Source organism: Lucilia sericata, unplaced genomic scaffold (assembly GCF_015586225.1).
Source record: "Lucilia sericata isolate MDLA Ls3-8-SP2 unplaced genomic scaffold, ASM1558622v1 Contig000429F_arrow, whole genome shotgun sequence".
NCBI lineage: Eukaryota > Metazoa > Arthropoda > Insecta > Diptera > Calliphoridae > Lucilia > Lucilia sericata.
In genome coordinates, this window is record NW_023994444.1 from 273,655 (window position 1) to 301,064 (window position 27,410).

The 27,410-nt window shown below is 25.3% G+C and overlaps 1 protein-coding gene across 1 annotated transcript in view; it reads left to right on the forward strand.

The window, feature by feature from the left end:
* LOC119604773 (teneurin-a) overlaps nt 1-27,410 on the forward strand; it is a gene marked incomplete at its 3' end in the record, with an annotated part of 327,052 nt that overhangs the window by 261,517 nt on the left and 38,125 nt on the right. The window contains exons 9-10 of the mRNA XM_037957607.1: nt 291-437; nt 6,562-6,769. Coding sequence (XP_037813535.1) covers nt 291-437; nt 6,562-6,769 — 355 coding nt within the window. The remainder of the gene's footprint in view (nt 1-290; nt 438-6,561; nt 6,770-27,410) is intronic.

The window sequence follows — 27,410 nt, forward strand, 5'->3', positions numbered from 1 at the left end:
AAATTAAAGATAATTTTATTTTATTTTCCTGACCAAGTCATTTTTTACGAGTATAAAAAATTTAACTATTGTGTGAGAATTTTTAACAAATGTTCAAAAGCAGCACAAAAACAAATTTAATTTTTATTTAATTTATTTATATTTTACACAAGCTCTTTAATCATTTATGCAGATGTATACATAAACTTGCTCTCCTTTAAATCATTGAACCTTGATTTTCATTAATTATGAATGTATTTATTTTATTTTTTTCTCATTCTCCATTTTTTTATTTTTTTTATTTTTTGCAGCTGGTTGTGAAAATGGTTGCTCACGTCATGGTCAATGCACTTTGGAAAATGGCGAATATCGTTGTGATTGTATTGAAGGTTGGGCTGGTACAGATTGTTCAATTGCATTGGAAATGAATTGCAAGGATAATATTGATAATGATGGTGGTAAGTTAAAAAATATTGTGTTTTTATATATTTTTTTTTGTATTCCTTTTTGGTACTTTATTTAATAATAGTGATAAATAATATATATTTAAAAAAAAACATTTTAAAATATGTTATAAATTTAAAATTCAGACGGAATTCACAAAAATTAAAACAAAAATAACTAATGAACAGTTTTTAACAAATTTTGTATACATAATGTTAGACATGTTTTGAGTTTTTATTATATGGTTTCATTATTATAATTAAATAGAATTTTATAGTTTGTTTTTCTTGTCTATCATAAAAATTGGCTTTTGTGTATAGATACATAACTGTTTCCATACAAACTTCTTTTTTCCCTGTCTGTTTTATTGATTTCTGTATAGAATTCAATTATTAATCATGTTTATAAGCTTTTGGGAATACATAATATAATTTTTTCATATTTATTTATTTACTTCTTTTTTTCTCTTGCATTTTTCTGAATTTTTTATTTAGACAATATTATGAAACTTTTCAATCAATTTTTTTTTTTGTATTTTTCGGTTACTTTTGTGTCTATAGTTTTTGTTTAGGTTTAGTAGCAAGTTTAAGAATATAAAAGAAAATATATAAATAAATCAATTTTCTTTTGATTTTATTTAATAAGCAGGAGAACAAATAATAGTCCCTTGGTAATGTCTTTTTGATATTGGCATGTGCTATTGAAAAAAATTATAAAAAAAAAAATTATGAATTTTTAAGTTCAAAAGCTTTAATATTAAACATAAAATTCATTTCAATTAAAGAAAACTTAAGATTTATCTTCAAAATACTTGTTGATAAAATATTAAAAATACTAATATTCTATAACAGTGATCGGCACACTGAGACTGTGTCTTTTTAACAGAAGCATTAAAAATATTGCTTTATACACTTTTATTTCCTAATTAAGTTTTAATAAAATTTATCTACTAATGAATAACTGCTTACTTTCAGTACCCGTGACTTGAAAAAGTCAACCATTGTTCTAAACATTTTCATATAGCTGATAATTTACATAACATATGCATAAAAAAATTCCTTAAATATGCAAACAATCTAAAGCTTTAAAAACAAATTCCTCGCAAGGTGTTAAAAGCTTTTAGATGTTCCCTAAATAAAAGTCAATATTTCGTGGGTGTGTGTTAGTGTAAAAGGAAATCAAGGGAAATTTAAATCAACTTAAAAATAAGTAGCTTCTTATTGTTTTCGATAAAAAAAAAACACAGCAGGAAAAGAAAAAGAAATCATCAAACCTAAATTGAAACAAATACACATACATAACAATATCCTTAAATGCTTTTAAACAATAATAACAACAACTCTTTTAGATTACCTTTAACATTTAAGTATTTGGTTGTTGTTGTTTTAGTCTTAAATGTACTTATTTTTCAAAGTGATTGTTTTTGTTTTTTATAAAATAAAAAAAAAAAAAAACTTTGAAAACATAAACAAAATGTCAATGTAAAAAGGTGTCTGTCTGTATGTATTTCTTTATTTTTTTTCTTTACATTTAAAGTGGTTTTGTAAACACATGTCTCTTTTACTCCCTTAGTACTTGATCTTGAGTAGTTGGAATGCTACTCGTAGAGGAAGTCGAATTTAAGTTAGTCGTTTTTTAGGTTACATATATAGGTGATGAAAACCCTGTTACATTTTACCGGAAAATCTAAGAATAATTTACTGGCTTTTTACAAATTTGTCGTTTTTAATAGATTAGTTTCAATAGTCCTGTGTATGGGCCAGACTATAGTCTATAGCCCAGACAATAGATTATTCTATGAACCAGACTATATAATTTTCTATAAACCAAACTATAGATCATATGATATTTAATAGACCCGACTTTAGGCTATTGACCAAACTATAATTTAGTCTATTAACTACACAATAATCGAGTCTAGTCCATAGACTAAACTGTAGCCCATACTATGACTATAGTCCTAACTGTAGCATAGTCAATGGATTAAACAACTCTCCAGTTTGTACCCCAACTTAAGTCTAAGTATATGGGCCAGACTATAATCTGTAGCCCAGACAATAGATTATTCTATGAACCAGACTATATAATATCCTATAAACTAAACTATAGTTCATATGATAGTATATTTAATAGACCAGACTATAGTCTATTGACCAAACTACTCAATAAACTAGCCTAGTCCATAGACTAAACTGCAGCCCAGACTATGACTATAGTCCTAACTGTAGCATAGTCTATGGATCAAACAACTCTCCAGTTTGTAACTCAACTTAAGTCTATTTAATGGAACAAACTAAAGACTAGTCTTTGGAAAAACTATAGTCTAGTCTTTGGACCAAACTATAGTCTAGACTTTGGTTCAAACTATAGTCTAAGCCATAAATCGGTATACAGACTAGTATATGGACCAAACAAGACTAGTATATGGACCAAACAATAGACTTTGTTCAAAGTTATAGTCTACATAGTCTTTGAACTTGACTACAGTCTAGGCTAAGAACCGGACTGTAGTCTAGACTAGTCAATGGCTAATCTTTCAGGAACCTAAATCAAAGGGCAGATGTTTAATTGGTTTAACACTTCATGGAAAAGCCCTTCTGATGATCATTAATTTCAGGAACTTAAATCAAAGGGCAGATGTTTAGATGGTTTAACACTTCTTGGAATAGCCTTTCTGATGATCATTACAAATGACAAAAAAGAATAACAAATGTCATGAATGAATCATGTTATAGTATCCATAGACTTGAAGTAGGCCTCCCAAAAAGTCGTACTTACCTTTATGAGTAAAGAACCCTTGATTTTTTTTAACCTCCACACCTATATTTATGTATGTATATTTTTTATTATTGAAGAGTTGTGACAATATTGAAGCATTTCCTTTCAGTTGTTTTTATTTACAGCAAAAAAAAAAAAAAAATAACAATATTCCCTAGCATACTGTAAGGCTAAAGTGTTTCACATTATTTTACTTTTATTCTATATATTTTTTTTATTTTGTTTCATATCTCAAGAGCACATACATGTAAATGTTAAATTGTATAGGTAGCAATACGTACACACAAGCAAACATACGCATGATTATTAGGGCGTCCCAATTGTATAGAAACTAAATAAATATTGGTTTGTTGAAGGGAGTCATTTGTGAAAAATTGAAAACGCTGTTTAAGGATTAAATAAAAAAGGATTTTATTATCTTTTGATGTTGTTAAAAAAAATTAAAAAATTTCGAAAAGCGAGAAAGATTTTAACTTTTATTTCCGTTAAGATCATTTAGCTCTTTTTCGGGGAACAACCTTAATTAATATGTGTATATTTTATGATAGAAGTATGTGTATGGGTTATTGAACAAATACACGAAGGGTTAATATTTAAAACATGTCTTACAGTAATACGTGCTCTTGCATTTTTTATACATGTATGTATATGACATACACTATAAATACCTATACAATATATGAAAGTATAGGAGGGGTGCATATAGTATTTATGTGTGTTCATATATAGAAGTGTAATGTAATGTTGTTGTAATACATCATTTTTTGATAAACATGCCACAAGTACATACTACTCTCCATACGTACCATGTATTTAATGGAAAATGTAATCAAGACAGTGGAACCCCTATAAAAGTTAAAAGAATTTAGAGGAGATTTCGAATGACAAACGATATATTTCATAAAACTTTTCAAAATCAAAATGTTTCAATTATTAAAAAAAAAACTTCCCTAGTTTTTCTCCAAATATTGATAATTCGCCATATTCTTATTCTACTGTCTATTGCCTAAATAAAAACTCCCACTTTAAAATTTTCAGGTAAATTTTGTAGGAAAAATAAAATGTTTAACGTACATCCGCAAAAACGTACTTTCATTCATTTTGCCATAAATGTTGTAGATGATGTAGACGATGATGAACTTCAAGTATAGTAGTTGTCGGGTGTACTTGTAGTTTTTATATATATGAGAGTTGATTGTAAGTGTTTTGGGGATTTAAAAATTGACATGCGAAATAAAAAAAAATGAAATGAAGAAGAACAAAAAAATTAAGAGAAAAAATAACAACAAAACCAAATAAAAAGGTTACGTGATTGCATAAATAACACCATCACATAATCGGGAGCTGGAGCACAGAGCTCTAGGAAGTCAACATCATTCATATATTCATTCATTGATGGCAGAGTGTATGTAAAAGGCCTCAATTTTTAGAGGTGTATAAAATGTTGGCATATTCACGTTTTATAAAATGATGTATTGTAAAAAGAACTTGTTTTTGTTGGAAAGGGTTTGGAAGCTTTTTTTGGTTGTTGTTTTTTTTTTTTTTTTGGAGCCTTAACACATTTTGTGATATATTCACTGTATTTGTATAGTAGATTTTAAGGCTTAAGGTTAAAATTAAAAGATTATGAAAATGATAGGGAGTTAAGTTTAAAATGTATTGCTTTTTTGATGTTAAAGCTTATGTTAAAGAGTTTTTTTTTTAATATTGTGAAAGCTGTTTGTTTTTTCAATAAACAACTTGTTGTGATTTGAAAAATAAAGTAGAGAAGATTATGTGAATGTGTTTTGTGCAAAGAATTTAAATTGTTTTCAAAAGTAAGGCAATCTTAAGGTTGTTTCCAATACAGCTTTAGTTGGTTTAATTTCTTTAGGAATTATTTTAAAAATCTTCTTAAAGAATGTTATTGCTTTATATATAAATGACTTTAAATGAAGCTTTTATATAACTTTCAAAAATATCAAAGATAAATTTTCAATGCTTTAGTTCCTTGAAAATTTACATATATTTTTGAAAGCTTTGAAAAAGTTTTTGATGTTAGACAGTTGATTTAAAAGCATTTAAAGCTTTCTTTGAGCTTTTCTTTCAACTGACAATTGTAGGCTATAAATGCCTTTAATATATTGTTTTTTTAAGTTTATTGAAAGCTTTGTAAATATTATAGCTTTGATAAAATCTTTAAAAAAGCTTAAGAGACATAAAGTAAAATATCTTTCAAAGTTTAAAATGTTAGTATAGATCTTAAGGTTGTTTCAAATAGAGCTTTAATTGCTTTAATTTCTTTATAAATTATGTTAAAAATGTAAAGCTTCTTAAAGAATTTTATTGCTTTATATATAAATAACTTTAAATTAAGCTTTTATATAACTTTCAAAAATATCAAAGATAAATTTTCAATGCTTCAGTTCTGAAAATGTACATATATTTTTGAAAGCTTTGAAAAAGTTTCTGATGTTAGACAGTTTTGTTGATTTAAATGCATTTAAAGCTTTCTTTGAGCTTTTCTTTCTACTAACAATTGTAGACATTAAATGCCTTTATTATATTGTTTATTTAAGTTTATTGTTAGCTTTGTAAATATTATAGCTTTGATAAAAGCTTTAAAAAAGCTTAAGCGACAGAAAGTAAAATAGCTTTCAAAGTTTAAAATCTTAGTATAAAATATGATTTTGTACCACTTTCAAAAACTAAAGAAAATTCTTAAAGTTGTTTACAAAGCTTTCGTTCTTTTGAGTATTGAAGTTTATATTTAAAGATTTTAAAGGTAATGATTTAAATCCTTTTGAAGCTTTATTGAGCTTTTCAAATATCAATTATTTAAGACCACTTAAGGATTAACAAAATGCTTAACTATTGAATGCTGTAATAAAAGCTTTTAAAAAAGGAGACAGAAAGCGGCAAAATTTTTTTTAAACACCTTAAACACTTCTAAATCTGTTCATTTTAACAAATTTCAAAATTCTTTTAAAAAATATTCTTATGAAGATTTTTAAACTTGTCAAATATTTTAAAGAGCTTTAACAACTTCTACAAAGCTGTTTCTTTTTTTTTAGATTATAAAAGGAATATTGAAACTCTAGATGCATATATTTGAACAAATTCAAATTAAAGGTTTTCTAAAAATGTTCTCTTCAAGCTTTCTTGTTTAATTAAAGCTCTCAAAAGCTTTTGAATATAATTATTCCCTCAGGTCAAAATTTCTCCTTAATTTTTCTTGCAAATATTATTTAAAACTTTAATATTAAGAATCATCTAAACAAATTATTACAATTATTCCCATAATACCATCTCCTTCATCAACAATATGTAACACATATCTGATTTTCTTTTTTAATTTAATTTCTTTCCCCCATTTTATAGATGGTATGACAGATTGTTCGGACAGTGAATGTTGCTCACATCCGGCCTGTTCGGAACACATTATGTGCCTGTCATCTAATGATCCCGTCGAAGTGCTGTTGCGCAAACAACCACCCTCGGTAACAGCATCATTCTATCAACGTGTCAAATTTTTGATTGAAGAGAATTCCGTGCAATCGTATGCCCATATGGATGAATACAGTGAAAAGTGAGTACAAATTGTTGCCATTTCTATTAAAATTTTATATAAATTTTTATATATAAATATTTAAAAGAATTATATAGTGAAAACAAAATATTTATATAAATGAAAAAACAAAACGTATATATAAAAAAGCTTTTCAGTTAGTTTTTTTTAGTTAAAAGTTTTATTATTTTTTTTCTATTGAGTTTGTTTGAAAAAAAACATATATATTTTGATTTTAATGAATGCACCAAGTTAGAGAATATAAAAAAATTTACAGTTTAGGGCTTTTTAAATTAAATTTAGGACACTTTATAAATTTTTAATTTGATTTTTTAGAGATTTTTAAAATTTTATTTAACTGGTGCAATGAAGAGAAAAAGCTCAAATATTTTTATTTAGTTTTTTTTTGGTTTTAAAATTTTTTTATTATTAATGAAAGAAAAAAAGATTTGAGAAAATTTGTTTAACAAACTTAAACTAAGTATTTTATTTAACAAAAAAATCTTATGCTTTTAATATGTATTGTGTTTTAAGTTTTTAATTTCAGTTTTTTTTGAATGTCAAAAAAAAAAAAACACAAGTATAAAGTATAGCGAAAAAAAAAAATTATCAAAAAAACCCTACAATATCCTTTTTAAATCCTTAACCAAGTCCCCTCAATGAGTCTATCATTTATGCGTTGGAATATATGTTTTCTTTTTTCTTACAATTCTACAAAAAAATCCTAATTTTCTTTAAAGAAAAAAAAAAAACAACTACTATCCTCAAATTTTTATTTTATTTTTTAACAATATTTGTTTGGTTTTTTTTCATGTCAAAAAATAAATTTATTGAAAAATGTTTTAACATAAAAAAACAACTTTTTTTGGTTTGAGCTTTTTCTTTTCTTGCCTAACTTTTGTAGGGTTATTTAACAAAAAAAAAATATATATTAACATAAAATTTCTCTTTTAGTTTTCAATTATTTAAAAAAATTGTGTTTGTGTTTTTGAGTTTTTTAAATTATGTTTTTAATTGTTTATGAAATTTGTCTTTTTACTAAAAGCAAAAAGTCCAAAGCGAAAATAATGATAGCACCTCATTGAGTATGTGTGTTGTCTAGTGTTTTACCTCCTTGTGTTCGTCTTTACCCTAAAAAAACAAAAAAATAATAAAATAAATTACTAAAACTGATCAATTATTAAAGAAAACCATGTTTAAAGTATTTATAATATTTTTATAAAAATTATAAAAGGAAAATAATGTTAAATTTAAACAACTAATATATAACTTATGAAAAAAAAAAAAAACTTAAAGAATTTAAGTTTATTTTGTTTTACATTTTAAAGATTTTATGTCTGTTTTAATTCATTTTCAATTTAAAACAAAATTTTATTTAATTTTTATTTGCTTTTTTTAGTTTTTGTTATGTTAGAGTTTTTCATTATTTAGTTTCGGTTTTTTACATTATCAATCAATTATATTGCTAATCATTTAGGTTTATTTTAGTAAACTTTTTTGTTGTTGTTTTAATTTTTATTTAATTTATTTAACCAGAAATTTAGAAAAAACGAAAAAAAAACTATTTGTGTATGAAATATTTAATCCATTAAATTATTATGGCCAACCAAACAAGGATTTAAAACTATTTTAATAAAACAGTGAGTAACAAAATTGGTAAAAAAAACATTTCTTAAACTATTTGTTTTTATATTTTCAAAAGTAACAAATTCATAAGCTATTAAAGCTTTTAATATCTCTTCAGAAAAGTTGTGCATAAAGCTTTTAGAAAAGCTGCGCTAAGCTACATATCCAATAAGCTTTCTTATATTCATTTGTATGTTTAAAAGAGAGCTTATTTTGCTATGAATGATCATTGTAATATCTATTGCTTTTAAGGCAGCTATCGACAGAGAAAGCTCTCCCACTGTTTTTTAATAAACCTGGTTGTGTATGCCAGAGTACAAAGAGAGAGAGAGAGGAAGAGCTTTCTGTCCATAACAGTTTTATTTTAAAAATAACATATCTTATATTATTAGTTTTTCTTTTTCAAAAGTACCAAATTTATAAGCTATTAAAGCTCTTGAAATCTTTTCAGAAAAGTTGTGCATAAAGTTTTTAGAAAAGCAGCAGTAAACTACCTATCCAATAAGCTTTCTTATATTCAAATCAGAGCTTTTTTAATACTCTCTGCCGTTATCTGCTATGTATATCATTGAAATAGCTTTTGCTTTTAAGGCAGTTATCGACAGAGAAAGCTCTCAATAAGCTTTATTGTATTCAAAAAAGAGCTTATTTAATACTCTCTGCCGTTATCTACTTTTTTTGCTTTTAAGGCAGTTATCGGCAGAGAAAGCTCTCAATTAGCTTTCTTGTATTCAAATGAAAGCTTATTTATTTAATGCTATGTATGATCATTGTAATAGCTTTTGCTTCTAAGGCAGTTATCGACAGAGAAAGCTCTCCCACTGTTGGTTTTAAAATCAGGTTATGTATGCGAGAGTATAAAGAGAGAGATAGAGCTTTCTGTCCAGTTTCATCTTAAAAATAACATTTCTTATATTATTAGTTTTCTTTTTTCAAAAGTACCAAATTCATAAGCTATTAAAGCTTTTGAAATCTCTTCAGAAAAGTTGTGCATAAAGCTACATAAAGCAGTAAGCTACATATCCAATAAGCTTTCTTGTATTCAAATTAAAGCTTATTTAATTTAAAAATGGCGACGTAAACAATGTTAACAATTTTCAAAACAAACTTTGACAATTTGCTTCATTTATCTAGTTTAAAAAAATAGTCAGCTGTTCAAGTGATGCTACTTTATTAATTTACTTTGCTTTATTGTATTCAAAAAAAGAGCTAATTTAATACTCTCTGCCGTTATCTGTTATGTTATGATCATTGTAATAGCTTTTGCTTTTAAGGCAGTTATCGACAGAGAAAGCTCTCCCAGTCTCTTTTATAAATCATTTTATATATGCCAGAGTACAAGAGAGAGAGAGAGCTTTCTGCCCACAACAGTTTTATTTTAACTTGATAAAATTTTAACTCCTTTTGTTACTCACTGTTAATTTAAATTAATATTTTTATTTACATTAAAGTATATGATGTTTTTAAATATTTATTTAAAGTTTTTTTTTTTTATATAACAAAATATTTGTTATGTGTTTTAGTTTTTAATCACATAAAATATATTTCTTATTCTGTTTACATATAATTTTTATAATAATTTTTTTTTTTTCGAAAATTCTAATTTAAAAATTATATATTTATTTAAATTCATGTGCGTGTCTAAACAATATTTTTTTTTCGGTTTAATTATTCCTATAATTTGTGATTAAAATAATATTAAACAAATATATATTAAAATAAATTTAAGGTAATAATACTAACACAAGCTAAAAAAATATAGGTTTTAAAAAAACAAAAAAGAAAATATTTTTCCCTGAAAAAATTCAAAAAAAAAAAAAAAGAAAAACAGAAACTGTTATAAACTTTAAGTATGAATGTGTGTGTATGTAACTCATTTAAAACCAAAAATTGTGTCAAATGTTAATTGTTTTCTTAAATTATAATTTTCTTAAGTTTTTTTTAATTTTTATTTTTTTTATATAACAAAGAAAATAATAATTTATTTAAAACCTTTTAAATTTCCTTTTTAAATGTAATTATTTTGCTAACTAAAAATTTACCATGTTTTTTGTATTTGTTTCTATCTTCTTGTTTTTTTTTTGAAAATTTATTTTTAATGTACTTGTCCTGTCTTAACATGTGTATTGTCCTTCATTTGTAATGCTGTGACGTCTAAAAAAAAAACAATCAAAACTACAAAAAATCCAAAAAAAAAAATCATTATAAATTAATAAAAATTCCCAATGTTTTATCACCCAATGTGCATTTAAATGCATTAATTGTTAATTTAACAAATATATAATTCAACAATTGTCATGTAATTTTCCCAAAAATGAAGTCTCTTCTGGAGCTCATTTACACCTTGGTAAGTTAGAAGGAATACTACGTACGAACAGAAACAAAAATATTACAAAATTCAAAAAAGAAAATTATCATTGATTCTTTTATTATTAAATATTTTCTACAAAATTCATAAAAAAAACTTCTTTAAAGAAGTGGTAAGGAGAAATATAGAATTTAAAGGAAAGATGTATGAAAAGCTTTAGAACAAAGTTTTTTTCCAAAACTAAAATTTTGTCTCAGAAACTTTTTTTAAAAGTTCTAAAAGGATTTTTGCAAAAGCTTTTTTGTAAAAAGCTTTATGAGTTTTTGTAATAGATATTTTGGCTTGTAAAAGCTCTTATAACTTATTTTTAAAAGCTTTTAAAGCTTCTTTGTAAAAGTTCCTAAAGCTTTTTTGTAAAAGCTCTTGAGCTTTATTTAAAAAATCATATTTTTCAAAGCTTTTTTGCAAAAGTTTTTAATACTTTTTGAAAACAAATTTTTAACGACTTTTTGTAAAAGTTTTAAAAGTTATTGCTAAGAGTTTTTAAAGCTTTTTATAGAAGCTTTTCCCCAAAAATCTTTTAAACTACTTTTCAGAAAACTTCTTAAACATTTCAAGAAAAAATTTTAAAATTTTTTATTTAGGAAAGCTTTGGAAAAATGTTTTTTTATCTAATTTTTACAAAATTTCACAAAATTATAAAATTTTAAAATGTGCTTGCGAAAGCTTTGTAATAGCTTTTGAAGCTTATAAGAAAAATAAAACACAAATTGATCATTATTTAGAATGATAAAAAAACCATTAAAGTTTTTATTCGAAAACTTTTTTGAACAAATATTTGGATCAAAAGCTTTTTAATAAATTTTTCCCATTTACAACCAATTCTATGTCTCTCCTAACCACCACATCTGCATCTCACTTTGCATCTCCTTACATATCCAACAAAACTTGTTCATATTTAGATCTAATTTTTAATTTTTTATTCAACAATAATAAAAAAAAACTCCCTTAAAAATATTTCATATATTTTTGTAAAATAAATTTTTTCCTCCTACATACTATTTTTTTCCATTCACCAAAAACTCTTAAACATTAATTTTCATTAATTAATACAAAAAAAAAAAAATTAAAATTTACAAAAAAAAAAATAATAATAATAATTTTTTTAAATAAAAATAAATACGATTAGTTTATAATTACTTATAAAGTATGTGTTTTATGTGTACGTGTCTATGTGTATTTAGTTTAAATATCATTTTATTTATTTCTTTTTTTTATAATTTTGTTAAAATTTTAATTAATTTAAAACAGAGAAAAACACTACTAATACAAAATTATACAAAAAACTATAACAAAACTAAAAAAAAACTACTTTGAAAAAATATACAATTTAATTGTTTTATTTATTATTTTTTGTTAAATAATTTCTTTTTTTTTTCATAACATTATTACAACAACAAAAAAGTTCACAAATATATAATATAATATAAATAATCACTATATTAATTATGATTTATTTATTATTTATTTACTTGATTTTATTTTATTATAATTTCATTTTGCTTTTTAAACAAATATGAATTTTTTTATGTATAACCAGAAAAAAAATTGAAAAAAACAAACAATGTTTAATTTAATATTTTTATTAATTTTTTAAATTTTTTTCCAAATTTAATTTCAAATATTTATAAGTATTTAAGCAGAAAAAAAACTCGTCAATTTAAGTAAAAATTTACCTATACAAAAGAAACCAGCCAAAGAAAATAATATAAAAATATAATACAAAAAAAAAAAAAAAGAAAATACATCAAATCCCTTATATGTTTTATCCTTGAAAACCCCCCCAAAAATATCCCGAAAAACTTTCCCATTTGTCTGCGTCTAATCATTTGTTTACATGTTCTCTCTTCCTACCGCAAAAAAATAAAAAAAAAAAAAATATTAAAAAAATTCCAACATTTATTTTATATAAAGAAACACAAATTATTTTTTATGTTTACAATTTTTCGTTGAATTCTTTAGTTTGTTTTATAGTTATTGAAAATTATTGTTTTTTTTTTATAAAAAAGTGTGACATTTTTACAGAATTTATTTTAGAATATAAGAATTGAAGTTTAATAAGCTTTATTTAAAAAAGTTCTCAATAAATCTAGTAAATAAGTTCTCGAGAGAAGCAGTATTTATTAGAAAAACAACTTAGAGTGTTGTCTATAGACTAGAGTATTTTTCGTAAAAGCTTTTAAATTTTGTTATCAAAGATTTAACGTTTTTCGAAGAATCTCTCATATTGTTTTTATAAGTTCTAAAATATTTTTTTGTAAAAGCTCTAACATCTCTTTATTAATTTTTTAAATAATTTTGCAAAAGCTCTAAAAGCTTTTTTTTAAAAACTTAAAGCTTTTTGTAAAAGCTGTAAAAACTTTGTATAAAAGCTCTAAAACCTTTTTGTAAAAGCTTTAAAAGCTTTTTGTAAAAACCCAAAGCTTTTTGCAAAAGCTCTAAAAGCTTTTTATAAAAGCTCTCAAAGCTTTATATAAAAACTCTCAAAGCTTTATATAAAAGCTCTCAAAGCTTTATATAAAAGCTCTCAAAGCTTTATATAAAAGCTCTCAAATCTTTTTATAAAAGCTTCCAAAGCTTTATATAAAAGCTCTCAAAGCTTTTTATTAAAAATCTAAAATACTTTTATAAAAGCTTGTTGAAAAAGAATTGAAAGAAGAATAGAAACCTCTAAAACTTTTTAGTAAAAACTCTAAAAGTGTTAAATAAAAGCTTCGAAAGCTTTTTGTAAAATATCTAAATGTTCTGAAAACTTTTTGTAAAATGTTTAAAACTTTTAAATAACATAAGAAGCAGTAATAAAAATATTGTTGCTATTCAATTGCCCTCAATCGCGTCATAAGTGACCACCATCTATTAAACCTACAATTAATTATTTAAATAAAATTTCAAATTATTTCTATTTGTTTTACATTTTTAAATTAATTTCAAATATTATAAATATTTTTTTTATTTGTGCAATAATTCCTGGTCTGCAAAACTTTAACCTCTTTAACACTAATGAACTCTATTTGTAATTTATGAAATGAAAAACAAGGCTCAAAAAAATTATTAAATATAAAACCCATCATTTGTCCAATACTGCTGTTGTTGTTGTTGTTGTAGTTGTTGCCAATACCACAAAATTTTTGCAAAATGATTCATAATTTTAAATTTTTAATTGATTTGAGGTTTTTCATTTAACATACATGATTGTTCATATTTTATAACGTTGTTGTTGGTGTTGTTGCTGTTGTTATTTTTAATGTATTTAAATGACATAAAAATTTATGACTTTTACACAATTACATGTGTTCGTAAGTATGTAACAAATACATATATAACACACTCTAATATATACTGCCTTATTCATAAACATTTATCGAAGGTTTATCGAACAAATTTTTTATGAAAATTTGATTTATAAACCTTTGATAAAAGTTTATGAATAAGACCCATAAAGTTTTTTTTTTTTTTTTTGCTAAATGCATATAAAATATAAATAATATATGATTATATTTTATAATATAAAGGGGGAAATTTAAAGTGTATGTGTGTAGAAACGCTTAAATGAGCACAAAAAATTATGCGCTTTTAAAGTTTTTACAAAAAAAAGCACACATGTATGTGTATGTGTCCTTTATTTACACATACATTACCACAGAATGTGTTACATAAATAGTTTATTACATTTTATTTCAAATATTGTGATTATTTTCACTTCGATATGAGTAAGTGTGTAATTGGGTGGTAATTTGCATATTACTGATTTATTGAAAAAATGTCATAAATCAAGATAATACATTTAGTTGTTGAAGTTTTGAAAGTTTTTCATATTTGAAAATTTACAAAAACTTTACAGTTATTAAAATTTTCTATAATTTTGTTATAAAACTTTGACATGTTCTAATTAGTTGTTTACGGAGCTTAATATACGTTTTATTATTTATACAGATATTTTGTAATTAATATTACAAAATTTATAATTTTGCATTTTTACAAAATAGTTTAGAGCAACTGGCATGATTTTATCTTAAAGCTAATAAAAGCTTTTATATAAAATCCTGAAATATTTTAACTTCGGTAACATTAGTATAGTTTGCAAAGTATTTATAAAGCTTTTAATAAAGCTTAATATTTCATATTTCGAACTAAGAACTGAAACTGTTGATATAAAAAATGTCTTTGCAAAGTATTTTATGAGCTTTTAAAAAAGCTTTAGTTATTACCTTAATTACAAAGCTCTTTTTATAACTGAGTTTCTTCATTTGAATTACAACTGAAAAGCTTTACATGCATGAACGCTCTCATTGCTTTGAGATCCTTCCAAGGATATTTTTATAACACTTCAATAAAACTTTTTCTAATTTCTCACGAGTTCATAAGATTTTCGTTATGATGAAAGCTCTTATTAATGTTTTAAAGTTTTGTCAGCACCATAGCAAGCTTTAGAGTCTAAAACTTTATAAAAATTTTACAAGATCTTTTGAAAAGTAATTTAATAAGCTTGTAAAAAAGCTTTAATTATTACCCTTATTTTAAAGCTCTTTTTATGACTGAGTTTTAGAAGCTTCTGCATTTGAATTCCAATGAAAAGCTTTTGTTGTTACTAGAGTTTTCAAGTCCGTGAACGCTTTCATTGCTTTTAGATCCTTCCAAAGATATTTTTATAACATTTTAATAAAACTTTTTCTGATTTCTCACGAGTTCATAAGCTTTTCGTTATGTTGAAAGCTCTTTATTAATATTTTAAAGTTTTATCAGCTATAACAGTGCTTTAGAGTTTAGAGCTTTATAAAAAATTGTATATAAGATCCTTTGAAAAGTATTTTATGAGCTTTTAAAATTATTACCCTTATTTTAAAGCTCTTTTGATAATTGAGTTTTAGAAGCTTCTTCATTTGAATTACAACTGAAAAGCTTTTCTTATTAGTAGAGTTTTCAAGCTTTCATTGCTTTAATAACATTTTGATAACACTACAGTAAAACTTTTTCTAATTTCTCACGAGTTCATAAGCTTTTCGTTATGTTGAAAGCTCTTTATTAATGTTTAAAAGTTTTATCAGGACCATAGAGTTTAAAAATTTATTAAAAAAGTTTTTAGCGACGCATTTTAAATGTTGAAATATGCTTTCTATAAAATCAAAGTTATAGCTTAAAAAAGTTATTAGAATAAAGCTTTCTTTAAATAATATTTAAAGAAAATCGAAAAGGTTATAGCTTGACCTCTGTTGGGAATGAGTTTAAACAAGAGTCTAGTAATCACATTTGCGTAAGTGGACGATATTGGGTGTCAAGTTTCAAAAAAGCCCTTAAATTTCCTTTTTTAAATAAAGGGTTTTATAATAAATTTACTTTTGTAGTGAATTTTATAATCCATCTAATAGATAAAGTCTATTTTTAATTCAAAACAAATTACTATTATACATAATCCTATTAAAATTAAAGATTATTTAAAAAAATTTTAAACAACAGTATTAATTGCTTGAAATTTTAATAATCTCTCAGGGATAAGAAAATAATATTCTAAACTAAATAACAATAATCCCAGAAAAAAATTAGAATAATTTCCAAAAATTTATGTAAATATGGGAATAAACATAAATTTTAAATCTCTTTTATATTAAAAATATCACATTTCCATAAATTACTTTTATTGTTAATTATTACCAACATGCAATTTTATATAATAATTTTAAATAAACAAGTAAATTCTTTTGTAGGTCATTGATTGTTTAAATATATTTAATGTTGTATGATGAAGCTGTTATCGCCTGCACTCAATATAATAATGAAATTTATTACATAAAATAGCAACAATATTAAAATTTTTAGTAAAAGAAAAAACAAATATTTATAATCCTTTTATAAATCATAAAATTATAAATTAACAAGCATACATATGTATGTATGTGTATGTATATAAAGTATAGTTATTGATGTTGAAATATTATGTTTATGGTAGATACATAGATCAGTATTAAATATGCTTATTATGCATAAATGATTTCTTTTTTTGCTAAAAATTATTTAGCCAGCATTTTATAGTGATAGAATATGATGATATAAAACAATTCTGTGGAATTTCTGGGGGTATTAATTTGTTATGCTTTAGGATTTCAGTTTCAATTTTTTTTTAAGAAAAGCTTAAATTTGCAAATTAATTAATTTGCATATATTGCCTTAAATGTCATTGGCATATTTTAGCAAAAAGTCTGTAAATATTTAATGAATTCCAGGAAATTTATTGCTACAATTTCTTAGTTACGATTTCAGTAATTTAATATGTACTGCTTTTAATTCTTGAGAAATTTATGGTTAGAAGTTATTTATATTAAAGGTCTATTTACATTTGTATATGTTTAATTATTTAATTAAATTTTTAAATAATTTTCGTTTAAACAGTTAAATTTTTAAAGGTTTAAATACAAATTTTTAATAAATTTAAAAACATATTTCATATTTATTTTTGAACAATTGTTGTTAATTTGTTTAAGTCATAAAATTTGCTTTGGCTTCAAAATACTCAATTAAAATTAATTGCAATAAAATTCCAATAATTTAGTATTTAAATGTTAAATATAGGATAAATTTGTATAAAGCATATTTAATACAGTTTTAGATTCGTTAGAAATTTCTGTATTCATTAAATTAGTAATAAATTTTTAATTGGCTTTCATTACATTATATTTTCCGTAAAGTTCTAATTATTTATATGGAGTTCAATTCAATTCAGTTTCATTTCTTTTGAAATATGTAAATTAATACGTAATAATTGCACTTTTTGTGTGTTAATATATTAGAAATGGTTATAAGTGCTAAAAGCTAGGACTTAAATATTAAATTATTAACTTAAATCCTTTGCATTCAATTTCATTGTTTTTTGGAAAATTTTAAGAAGTAATTATATTTTTAACCAAAGAGTTTGTCTCTTTGAATTCAAATTTCCTTAAAATTTTGATTAAAAACAAGTAGGAAAGTATAGTCGGGCATGGCCAACTATATGATTTAAAAAATTATGAATTTTTCATAAAGAAACTCTTATGTTGAATATTACCTTAATTACGATGTATTTAGGGCTTTATATGGGAGTTAGAGGCAAATATGGGAAGATCCTTAATAATTTGGGAGGATTGATGTATTTTTATATAAAGGTCAGTTATGCTGAATTTCAAGGCTATACTAATGCTTAAATTACGGCCGATCTTTAAAGAAATCGGCATGGTCATTTATGCCTATATAAAACTTAGTTGTGCCAATTTGGAGAGATAGTAGTATATTTAACGCAGTTATGAGTAAGAAACCCCAAATCGGAAGGTCAAGTTGTATGGGGGCTAGGTGAAATACTGGACCAATTTTAACCATTTTCAAAAGGCATCGTCCTTGTGCCAAATTTTATCAAAATATCTTGAAAATTGTGGTCTGTAGCTTGCACACAATCTTTATATGGACAGCCAGCGGACAGACGGACGGACATGTCTTAATCGACTCAGGAAGTTATTCTTAGTCGATTAATTCACTTTAGGGTAGGTGTAAGACCAATACTTTTATGCGTTACAAACATCAGCACAAACGTATAATACCCTCCTCGCTATAGTGGTATAGGTTATAAAAAGACGAAAACTTAACAAAATATGGACAGCCAGCGGATAGACAGACGGACGGACATGTCTTAATTGACCCAGAAAGTTATCTTTAGTCGATCAATATACTTTAAGGTAGGTGTAAGACTAATTTTTATGCGTTACAAACTTCAGAACAAACGTATAATACCACTATAGTGATATAGGGTATAAAAAGGCGAAAATTTAACAAAATCTCTTCTAGCAGATTCGTCAGAATATATTGATTCTTATGTTTTAGTCATAGAAAGTATATATATTCCAAAAGTTTTTGTGAGATCGAACTTAAAATTTTTTATCTCTAGTGTTCTTTACTTTTCTATAAATTTGTTTATGAAACCAAAACTCGTTCGAAAATCAAACGAATTAGTTTGAGGAAATACACGACGTATACGTGTTATTGAATTATTGAAGAATAATCATACGCCACCGTTTCCATCATGTATGTAAGAAAAAAGTTTTTATTATTTTGAAACATTGGACAATATAAATTGATATTGAAAAGGGTTAAAACTAGCAATTCTCATGTAGTGAGTATCAATGATGATCTCCAGCAAAAAAGTATAAATAAGTTCTCACACAAAGCAAAAAGACGAGAAAGGGTTAAGAATAGGAATTCAACACTGTGGTTTGATTGGGAGGGAGGACAGATGATTAAAATGAAAGGAAAATAGCTTTTAAATGAACTAACAACACTAGATAGTTTGAAGTAAGATCTCTTGTTAAGAGTATCAATGATGATGTTGAGCAACAACTGCTTCCTATATATGACTCCTTGTTGGCACAAAATTCTATATTTTTGAATAATTATTTTTATATTATAATTTTCAATAACGAAATGAATATAAATGACTGATAAGTAGCCCTGGAAATGATATTTAAATTAAAAACAAACAAAAACCGTTTTTAAAAGACACACCATCATCTATTGTGAATTTTTAAGTCAATGAATTTAGTAGAATTTATTTAAAAAAAATAAAATTCAATTTTAAACTTTTCAAAATATCTATTAACCAAAAAATCCAATTTCCTTTTAATTTTTCTAAAATATAAAATAACAACATTTAGATATGAAAATTCCATTAAGCATTTGAAAATTTGCAAAAAAAATACCAACTAAATTGTTATTACCACATTTTTATTGTTGTAAAAAAACACATAAAAAAATCTAAATAAAAATACTTATATAGAAAAAATACAAAAAATAGTCAAATTTAACTGCCACATCATTGAGCATAAGTGTTTTTAAGCGCTTATTTTAAAAACATTTCCGTTTCCTAAAAAAACAACACAAACTCAAAAACACTCGAAATGCAGCTAACACACACACAACAACAGCAAACTAAAAAAAACACGCCCCAACAATTTAGCATATAAAATTACTACAATAATAAAACTTACATACTTATACACACACGTATATCTAAAAAACATTTTATTGTAATTTTTTCCCTATAAATTTGAAAAAAAAGAAAAAATCTAAATATACCCCCTAGTTTTAGAAATGGCTAAATTCACATGGCATTTCTGTGTCTGTATTTACCAAACGTGCTTAACTTGATTTTTTAGCCATTTTTTTCCACTATTACTTTGCATTTTCAAAAAAAAAATACAACCTAGAGAAATTAAAAAACAAATTCTAAAACAATTGTCGCTGTAGCGAAAATAGAATACAAAATGTGTTTGTATGTTACAGCTATATGTATATGAGAAAATGTATTTTGTAAAACTAAAAATATTTTTAAATAATTGCAAACTAGATTAAAAGCGAATCAAGTGGCTTTTATGCACAATGTAACTAGATATTTTATGGCAATGTACGTTTTAGTTCTATGTCTTTTTTCTCTGTATTTCTGCCAGCCTTTTGTTATAAACTCAATTTGCCTACAATACAATGGCTCTAATACAACCTATATTTTAAAGCTATATATGTATGTATATATGAATACAGACATAGAAGTGATAGGGAAAATGGGAAGAGATTTGTGCTGATGCAGTTTTAAAAAATCAGCTTAAATAGTCTATAAATGTCAAAGTTATCAACAACTTTTATTAAAGGAAGTATAATATCAATATCTAGGAAATCAAAATTTGGTTCACATATCTCCGATTTAACAGATATTATTGCTACTGAAATTAGCTTAAACAGGTCCTAAACCTGTTTTATTGAAACCCCGAAAGCTCTATCAATTCTTCTGCATTTCCCTCACTTCAACGCCAAAGCTTTACACAATCAAACATACTACAGCCTGACATCGTAATTGTGTTTGTGTATGTTAACATGCGTATGTATTTACATGTGTATGAGTGTATATGTATATGTGTTAGTAAGTGTTTTTGTATATATACAATATGTATAATGGTTTTTGGTGCCAGGCTCTATCATGCATTAGATTTGTACTATTTTTTATTGTTTGTCTATCTACCAAACAGACAAACAAATCCGACTGTGTATGCAAACATACGTACAAACATTCAAACAAAACCAAATAACTACAAATAACACATGGTTTATATGTGTATTTGTAGATAGAATTGTGAAAAATATAATACCAACTTTATGCACAAAACACCATGGTCAAACTGTAGAAAAATACCTTATAAATTCAAACAAAATTTATCGGAAAGCTTTTAAAGCTTTTTAAATAGTTTTTAATCTACTTATGTTGTGTACTTTTTATAAATCTTTTTCTACTTTAAGCTTTTGCAATAGCAGCTTAAAGCTTATATAAAATTCGACTTTAAGTTCGTACTGTTCTTAATCGGTTTTATCTTTCCGTTTTATGCTTGGAAGAGCTTAACATTTGATAAGCTTTAAGTTCACATCAATTATTTTAACTTCAAAGTTGGACTAGTTTTAAGCTGACAGCTTTAGGATTTTCGCTTATGTCAGATTTAAGCATTCATTAGTTTTGAGTTAATGTCTACCTTTAACTTTCTTGAGGCTTTAATTGATGTTAGGTTTAATCTTGCCTTAACTTAAAGCTGGGATTTGCTTTAGGCTTTATTTAACTGTAAGCTTTTTTCATGATTTATTTGAAAACAGATTTAAGCTTTCATTAGTTTTAGTTCAAATTGTCATTGAATTTAAGCTTTTTCAGCTTTCAACTGGTAACTAATATCTTTAAACAGATATTAAAGTTTGACTTACTTATGATTTAAGCTTGAATTAGCTTTAAGCATGTAAAAACTTACACATTTTCAGCCTTAGCTTACAACAGCTTTCAGTTTGTACAAACTTCAATCTCATAACAGCTTTTAATGTTTTATCAACTTTAAGCTCAAGACGAAGGTTTTAAGCCTGTTGCAACATAAACTGGTTATAGTATTTATATTTGAAACATCTTTGAGCAAAAGTTTTAAGTCTATAACTGCCTATGGACTTGTAACAGCTTGCAAATACTTCACTTTTAACTATTTATTGTTTTTATGCTTATGACAAAAGGTTAAAGCTTGTAGCAACCTGTGGTAGTTTCAAGCTTTTATTGGCATTAAGTTTATTTTCTATCTTTTCCTCTGCTTGGCAAATGGTGTAACCATTTTTCTCGTTATAAATATGCATGTAACACATACATATTTACATACATTTATTTCTTTTGTTGTAACTTGTCTTGTTTCTGTGTACCACTACTACTAACCATATAAACAAATGCAAATAAAATTGTGCAATTTATTTTCTATCGTAAGCAACTGACACAATAAAATGCAATGTAGTTTAGCATTCTATTTTGTTTTTTTTTTTTCTTTCTATTTTGTTGCTTGTTTGCATCTCCAATTGCTGCTGATTTTGTTGCCGTTGGTTGTACCCACTACTAGGCCAGGCGTAATATGTGCAAAAAGATGTGTAGAAGAGTGTAAATTTCAAAGGTTTTTTTTTTTTTTTGTTTGTGGAAAACCTCCTTCTTTCTTTTATTTGTGGCTGAACATTTTGCACAGTATTGCAATTTTGTGTAACACAATATTATCAAACATTATAATATTTATAGAAATATACATATGTATGTACATATGTATGTGTGTGCACATATGCAGATGACACACATACTGCAAATAAATGCTGAGTTTTCTCATAAACTAGTTAGAAATGTAGGAGGGAAGGTTTGAGAATTATTTAAGAAACTAAAGAGTTAACAAAGAAATGCTATAAGAAAAATAAAGAATATTGTTTTGTCAATCTCTTTGTGATCTTATTAATATAAAGCTACAGAAATTTGCATTAATATATTCCGCTAATAGAAAATAATGAAAAACTCGTCCGTCCATCCGATCAGCAAACCCGTAATATTGTAAAGGATACGGTCTATGATGTCTTGTAATAGTTTGACAAGTTTAAGGAACTTTCTAGATCACTATCATAAGTATACATATGCATATATATGTTTGTGTCAAAGTATGTGTGTAAATTTTTCTATGTTAAAATGTATTAGTAGCTTAATGTTAACCCTTAAACCCCTCTAGCTATACATTGTTAGTCACAATTTTCTACTATATTTAATACAAGCAAACAAAACATGTATGTATTGTATGTATATGAATGTATTTGTAAACAGAAATATGCATATGTATAGAATTTTATAATATATTTACATTCGTTTTCATTTAAAGCCTGTTAGGCTACTAAACTTTAGATCCTTTTATAAATACACTCTCTCTTTCCCTCTTAAAATCCTTGTAAAGCTGTTGCTATATACATTTTCATTATTTTAAATATTTGTCATTGTTGTTGTTGCTGTTGTTGTTTTTAGTGAAAGTTTTTGTATAGCCAAAACGTTTCATTTATTTTAAAGGATTTACACAGTACGTACAAAAAAAGCTCTAAACTTAGATTATTGAAAATAAAAATTAATGTGATTTTATTTTTCGTTTAGAGATGGGGGATTATTGCAGCAAATGTGTATATGATTTTATGGCTTTTCAATTTTTAGTGCATTCATTGTTGTTGCTATTGTTGTTTTATATGGTTTCTGTAATAAACTTTATAAATATTGGGCTTTGTTATTTTTTTGGGGGACACACAATTTTCATTTAAGTCTATAAATATGGCTTAAATATTTTATATAAAAGCCATAAATTTTAGACAATAATGGATAAGATTTTTTTTCATAATTTTTTGGATTACATAGAAATGTAGCTCTGGTTGGCAACAAAATTTATTTTTGGATGTATGTATTTGATGACCCTGAGAGTAAAATTAATAAAACTGTTTTTTTTCATTATTTATTAAGATTTTTTTAAATGTCTTGAAGATCCTTAAGCTGCTACAGAACAACTTGAATTTCAGTATAGTTTAAGCTTCCTTAAATCTCCTTAGTTTGAACATACTCAACTTCTATATAAGTTTTAAATTTCTACAGAACAGAAGTTGGAACATCCTCAAACTTAAACTTCTATATAGCTTCCTCAAATCTCTTTAGTTTGAACATACTCAACTTCTATATAAATTTTGAACTTCTACAGAATACTTTTGGTTTCTTTAAACTTCTATAGAACAGTTGGAACATCCTCAAACTTCTTTAGAACTGTTTGAACTTCATAAAAGTTCTATATAACAAGATTTTTCAGAATTTCAATAAAAATAGCTTGAGCTTTCTCAAAGTTCTATAGAAATTGTTTAAGTTTTACCTAACAAATTTAGCACTTTTAAACAATATTACACCCAAATTTTTTCTGGGAAATTAATTACGGTCACAAAAATTTCATTCCAAAAAGAAAACTTGTATAATTTCCGAAATAATTATTATTATTATTTTTTTTTTTGGAAAACAACTAAAATTTTACCAGCTGTAATATTACAAAAATTCAATTCAAAAGAAAAACTTATAAAATTTATTATATGTATGAGAGATAAAGAAAAAACCACTAACAAAAAAACAAAAATTTCTTAAATAAAAACTCACCCCCCCCCCCAAAAAAAAAAAGAAATAATAATAATAATAATAATAATTTGTGCTATAGCTAAAAATAAAATTTATTTTTGTTCTAATTTTCCTTAAAAAAACGATCAAAGTTACTTTTAAGCAAGCTACAAAAAAGTTCTTCTACAGTTAAAAAAAAAGAAAACTAAACTTTTTCTTTTTGCTAAAGAAAAAATAAAATTTATTTAGTTTCTGCTAGGTTTTCCCTAGAAAAAAAAACGAAAAACTTTTTGGGCGTCACATTTAATTTGAATGCAGTTTTCTTTTCTCTTTCTTAAACAGCTCAGCCTAAGTAACAAACAAACGTATATATCTTGCAATTTTTTACAACAGCTATAATTTTTGGAGGGTAATATTTTAGGTTTTATTTTTTTTGGCAAAATTTCTCATAATAAAACTGCATTTTGTTTATTTAATATCATTTTTGAAGAAAAAATATTTTTAGTATAATATTTATGCTGCATAAAGTTTTTTTTTTTTTGTTTTTAAGCAGCCCTAGCTTATGCATTATTGTTTTAGTTCTTGGAAAGAAAGTTTCTTTTTCGAGCGGAAATAATAAAAATGTTAATGAAATGAACTTCTTTTACTTAAAATTATATTTTTATACCCTTCACCTTTGTGAGAAGGATAAATATAAGTTTGTCCTTCCGTTTGTAATTTCCACAATATCATTTTCCGACCCTAAAAAGTATAAATAGTCTGAATGCTTATAGATAGCGGACTTGACTAAGCCATGTCCATCTGTAAGTCTGTTCGTCTGTCTGTCTGTCTGTCTATCTGTTTGTCCGTCTGTCTGTCTGTCTGTCTGTCTGTCTGTCTGTCTGTCTGTCTGTCTGTCTGTCTATCTATCTATCTGTCTATCTGTCTGTCTGGCTGGCTGGCTGGCTGGCTGTTTGTCTGTCTGTCTGTCTGTCTGTCTATCTTTCTGTTAGTATGTTTGTCTGTTGAAATCAGTTTTCTGAAGAGCCCAGATAGCTTTTGTCAGACATGCTTTCGAGAAGTTTCCTATTTAAAGTCCATAAGTAACGAAGAAATAAGCAAAAGTCCGAGACAACCTCGGAAAATACTTTGATAAATAAGCAACAACAACACTGATTATTGGAAATAAAGATGTTTGTTTGATTTCATTGCGTTTTGAATTTTGTTTTTTTGTATGTTTCATTTCGTTTAGCCTTGTTGTTGTTCCTTTTGTTCTGCTATTGCTAAAGTAATGATCTAGTCAGGAAAATGAAATAAATTGAAATTTTATAAAACTAATGTTTTTTAAATGCACTATGGTGAAGGGTATATAAGATTCGGCAAAGCCGAATAAATGCTTCTGACTTGTTTTAAATAAAAATATAAAACAGCCCCCATATGTATGCAATAAAAATTATCAAAAATTTATTTAAAGAATTTTGACTGCTGGCAAAAGAATTAAGGAATTATTTCTGTCATATTTAAATAATTGAGGGAAAATATATTGCTGTATACTCTAAAGCTGCGCTTAGTTATCGTGGTATCGCATTTTTTTAACTCTCATTTTTCTCCAATTTGTTACTAATTTCTTAAACAAAAACGTTCCTTTTCTTTAAATTTTATTTTACCTATAGTTTTTTGTTTTTCATCCTTCTTCTCACTTAAGTGCATAAAAATAATGGAGCAATATGATAAAGAAAAGAATTCTTTAAAAAAAGTAATCAAGTAAAGAATACCCCCATATAATAATGGCAATAAAACAGGAAATTTACAGGAAGTATGCCAGTTTGCATTGCATACTTATTGTTTTGTTTTTTTCTCAATTTTTTTTTCTGCTTTTTCCCTATTATCGTCTTGCATCTATTCCTGGTTATTATTTGCCAAACTATAAAATGCACTTTTACTTCATCTAAGAAACAATAGCAGAGACCACTTCAATAGTTTCACTTTTTTTGCTGTTACTACTAGTAGTACTTCATTCACTCTACTTTTTGTTAGTAAAAAAAAAGGTTTGCTGCTCAAAGAAGAAAATTATATTACAATACAATGGTGAAAGAAAATCAGAGCTTTGTTAATTTTTTTTTAGATTTTGTTTCCAGAGTTTTGTCTTTGTAAATGGAACTTAATGTTACAATACAAAATTGTGGTGCTATTGTTTGGAGTTGAGGGAGGAGGTTTTCAAGTGAAGGAAGATTTTAAGAGTAGCTTGTAGATTGATAAGTTTTTAAAAGAAATTCTTTGTAGTTACTTAAGCAGACTTGAAGCTTAAAAATATTACACATTTTAAGTCATTTCCCTAAATTTCGCGAAACCATTAAGTACAGACATATTCTGAATCGTTATATATAACGAAATCTTTTTGTGATCTCTATCTGTCCATCCATATGTCTGTCTGTCTTTCTGTCTTTCTGTCTTTCTGTCTTTCTGTCCGACTGTCTGTCTTTCTGTCTGACTGTCTGTCTGTCTTTATGTCTGTTTGTCTTTATGTCTGTCTGTCTGTCTGTCTGTCTGTCTGTCTGTCATGTAACTAAACAATATCGTAAAAATTTTGGATTTTTCCTAAAGTTGTTCCGAATTTAGTTTTGTGTCTCTTAATGATAACTAACTACAAAAACTTGTATTCATATCAGATTTAATTTTTTCCATGAACAGTGCTAAAAGACCATATTAATCTTAATCTCTGAATTCTGCCTTAATTAAGAGCATGTCCCATAAAACTTCCTTCCATTACCCTTTTAAAACCAATTTTCTTTTTTATGACCACTTTATAATAATTTGTAAATAATTTTCTTTAAACCAGAAAAATTTCTGAAATAAACGACGTGTCAGCATTTCTTAAAACACTTGAGCGAAAGCATTTAAGCAAAAAATATGCCCTAAAGTATGCAGCTAAATATATTTAACTTTATAACCTATAAAATTTTAATGTCTAAACATTTTACAGTAAATGAATTTTCGTTCTTTTTTTCCCCCCATACCCCTCATTTTCTCTCTGTGCCACCATTACTTTTGCTTGTTTTTGGTATATATTAAACTAAAACTATATTATCTCATCATGTTAATCTTTTATAATTAATGTGTCGGAAATTAATTGCTATTACATGTTGTAATAAACCTACTACAACTACTAACTAAATTACTAGACAGACTACAACAAATAATAGAACAAACTACAAGTTGTATGGCATTACATT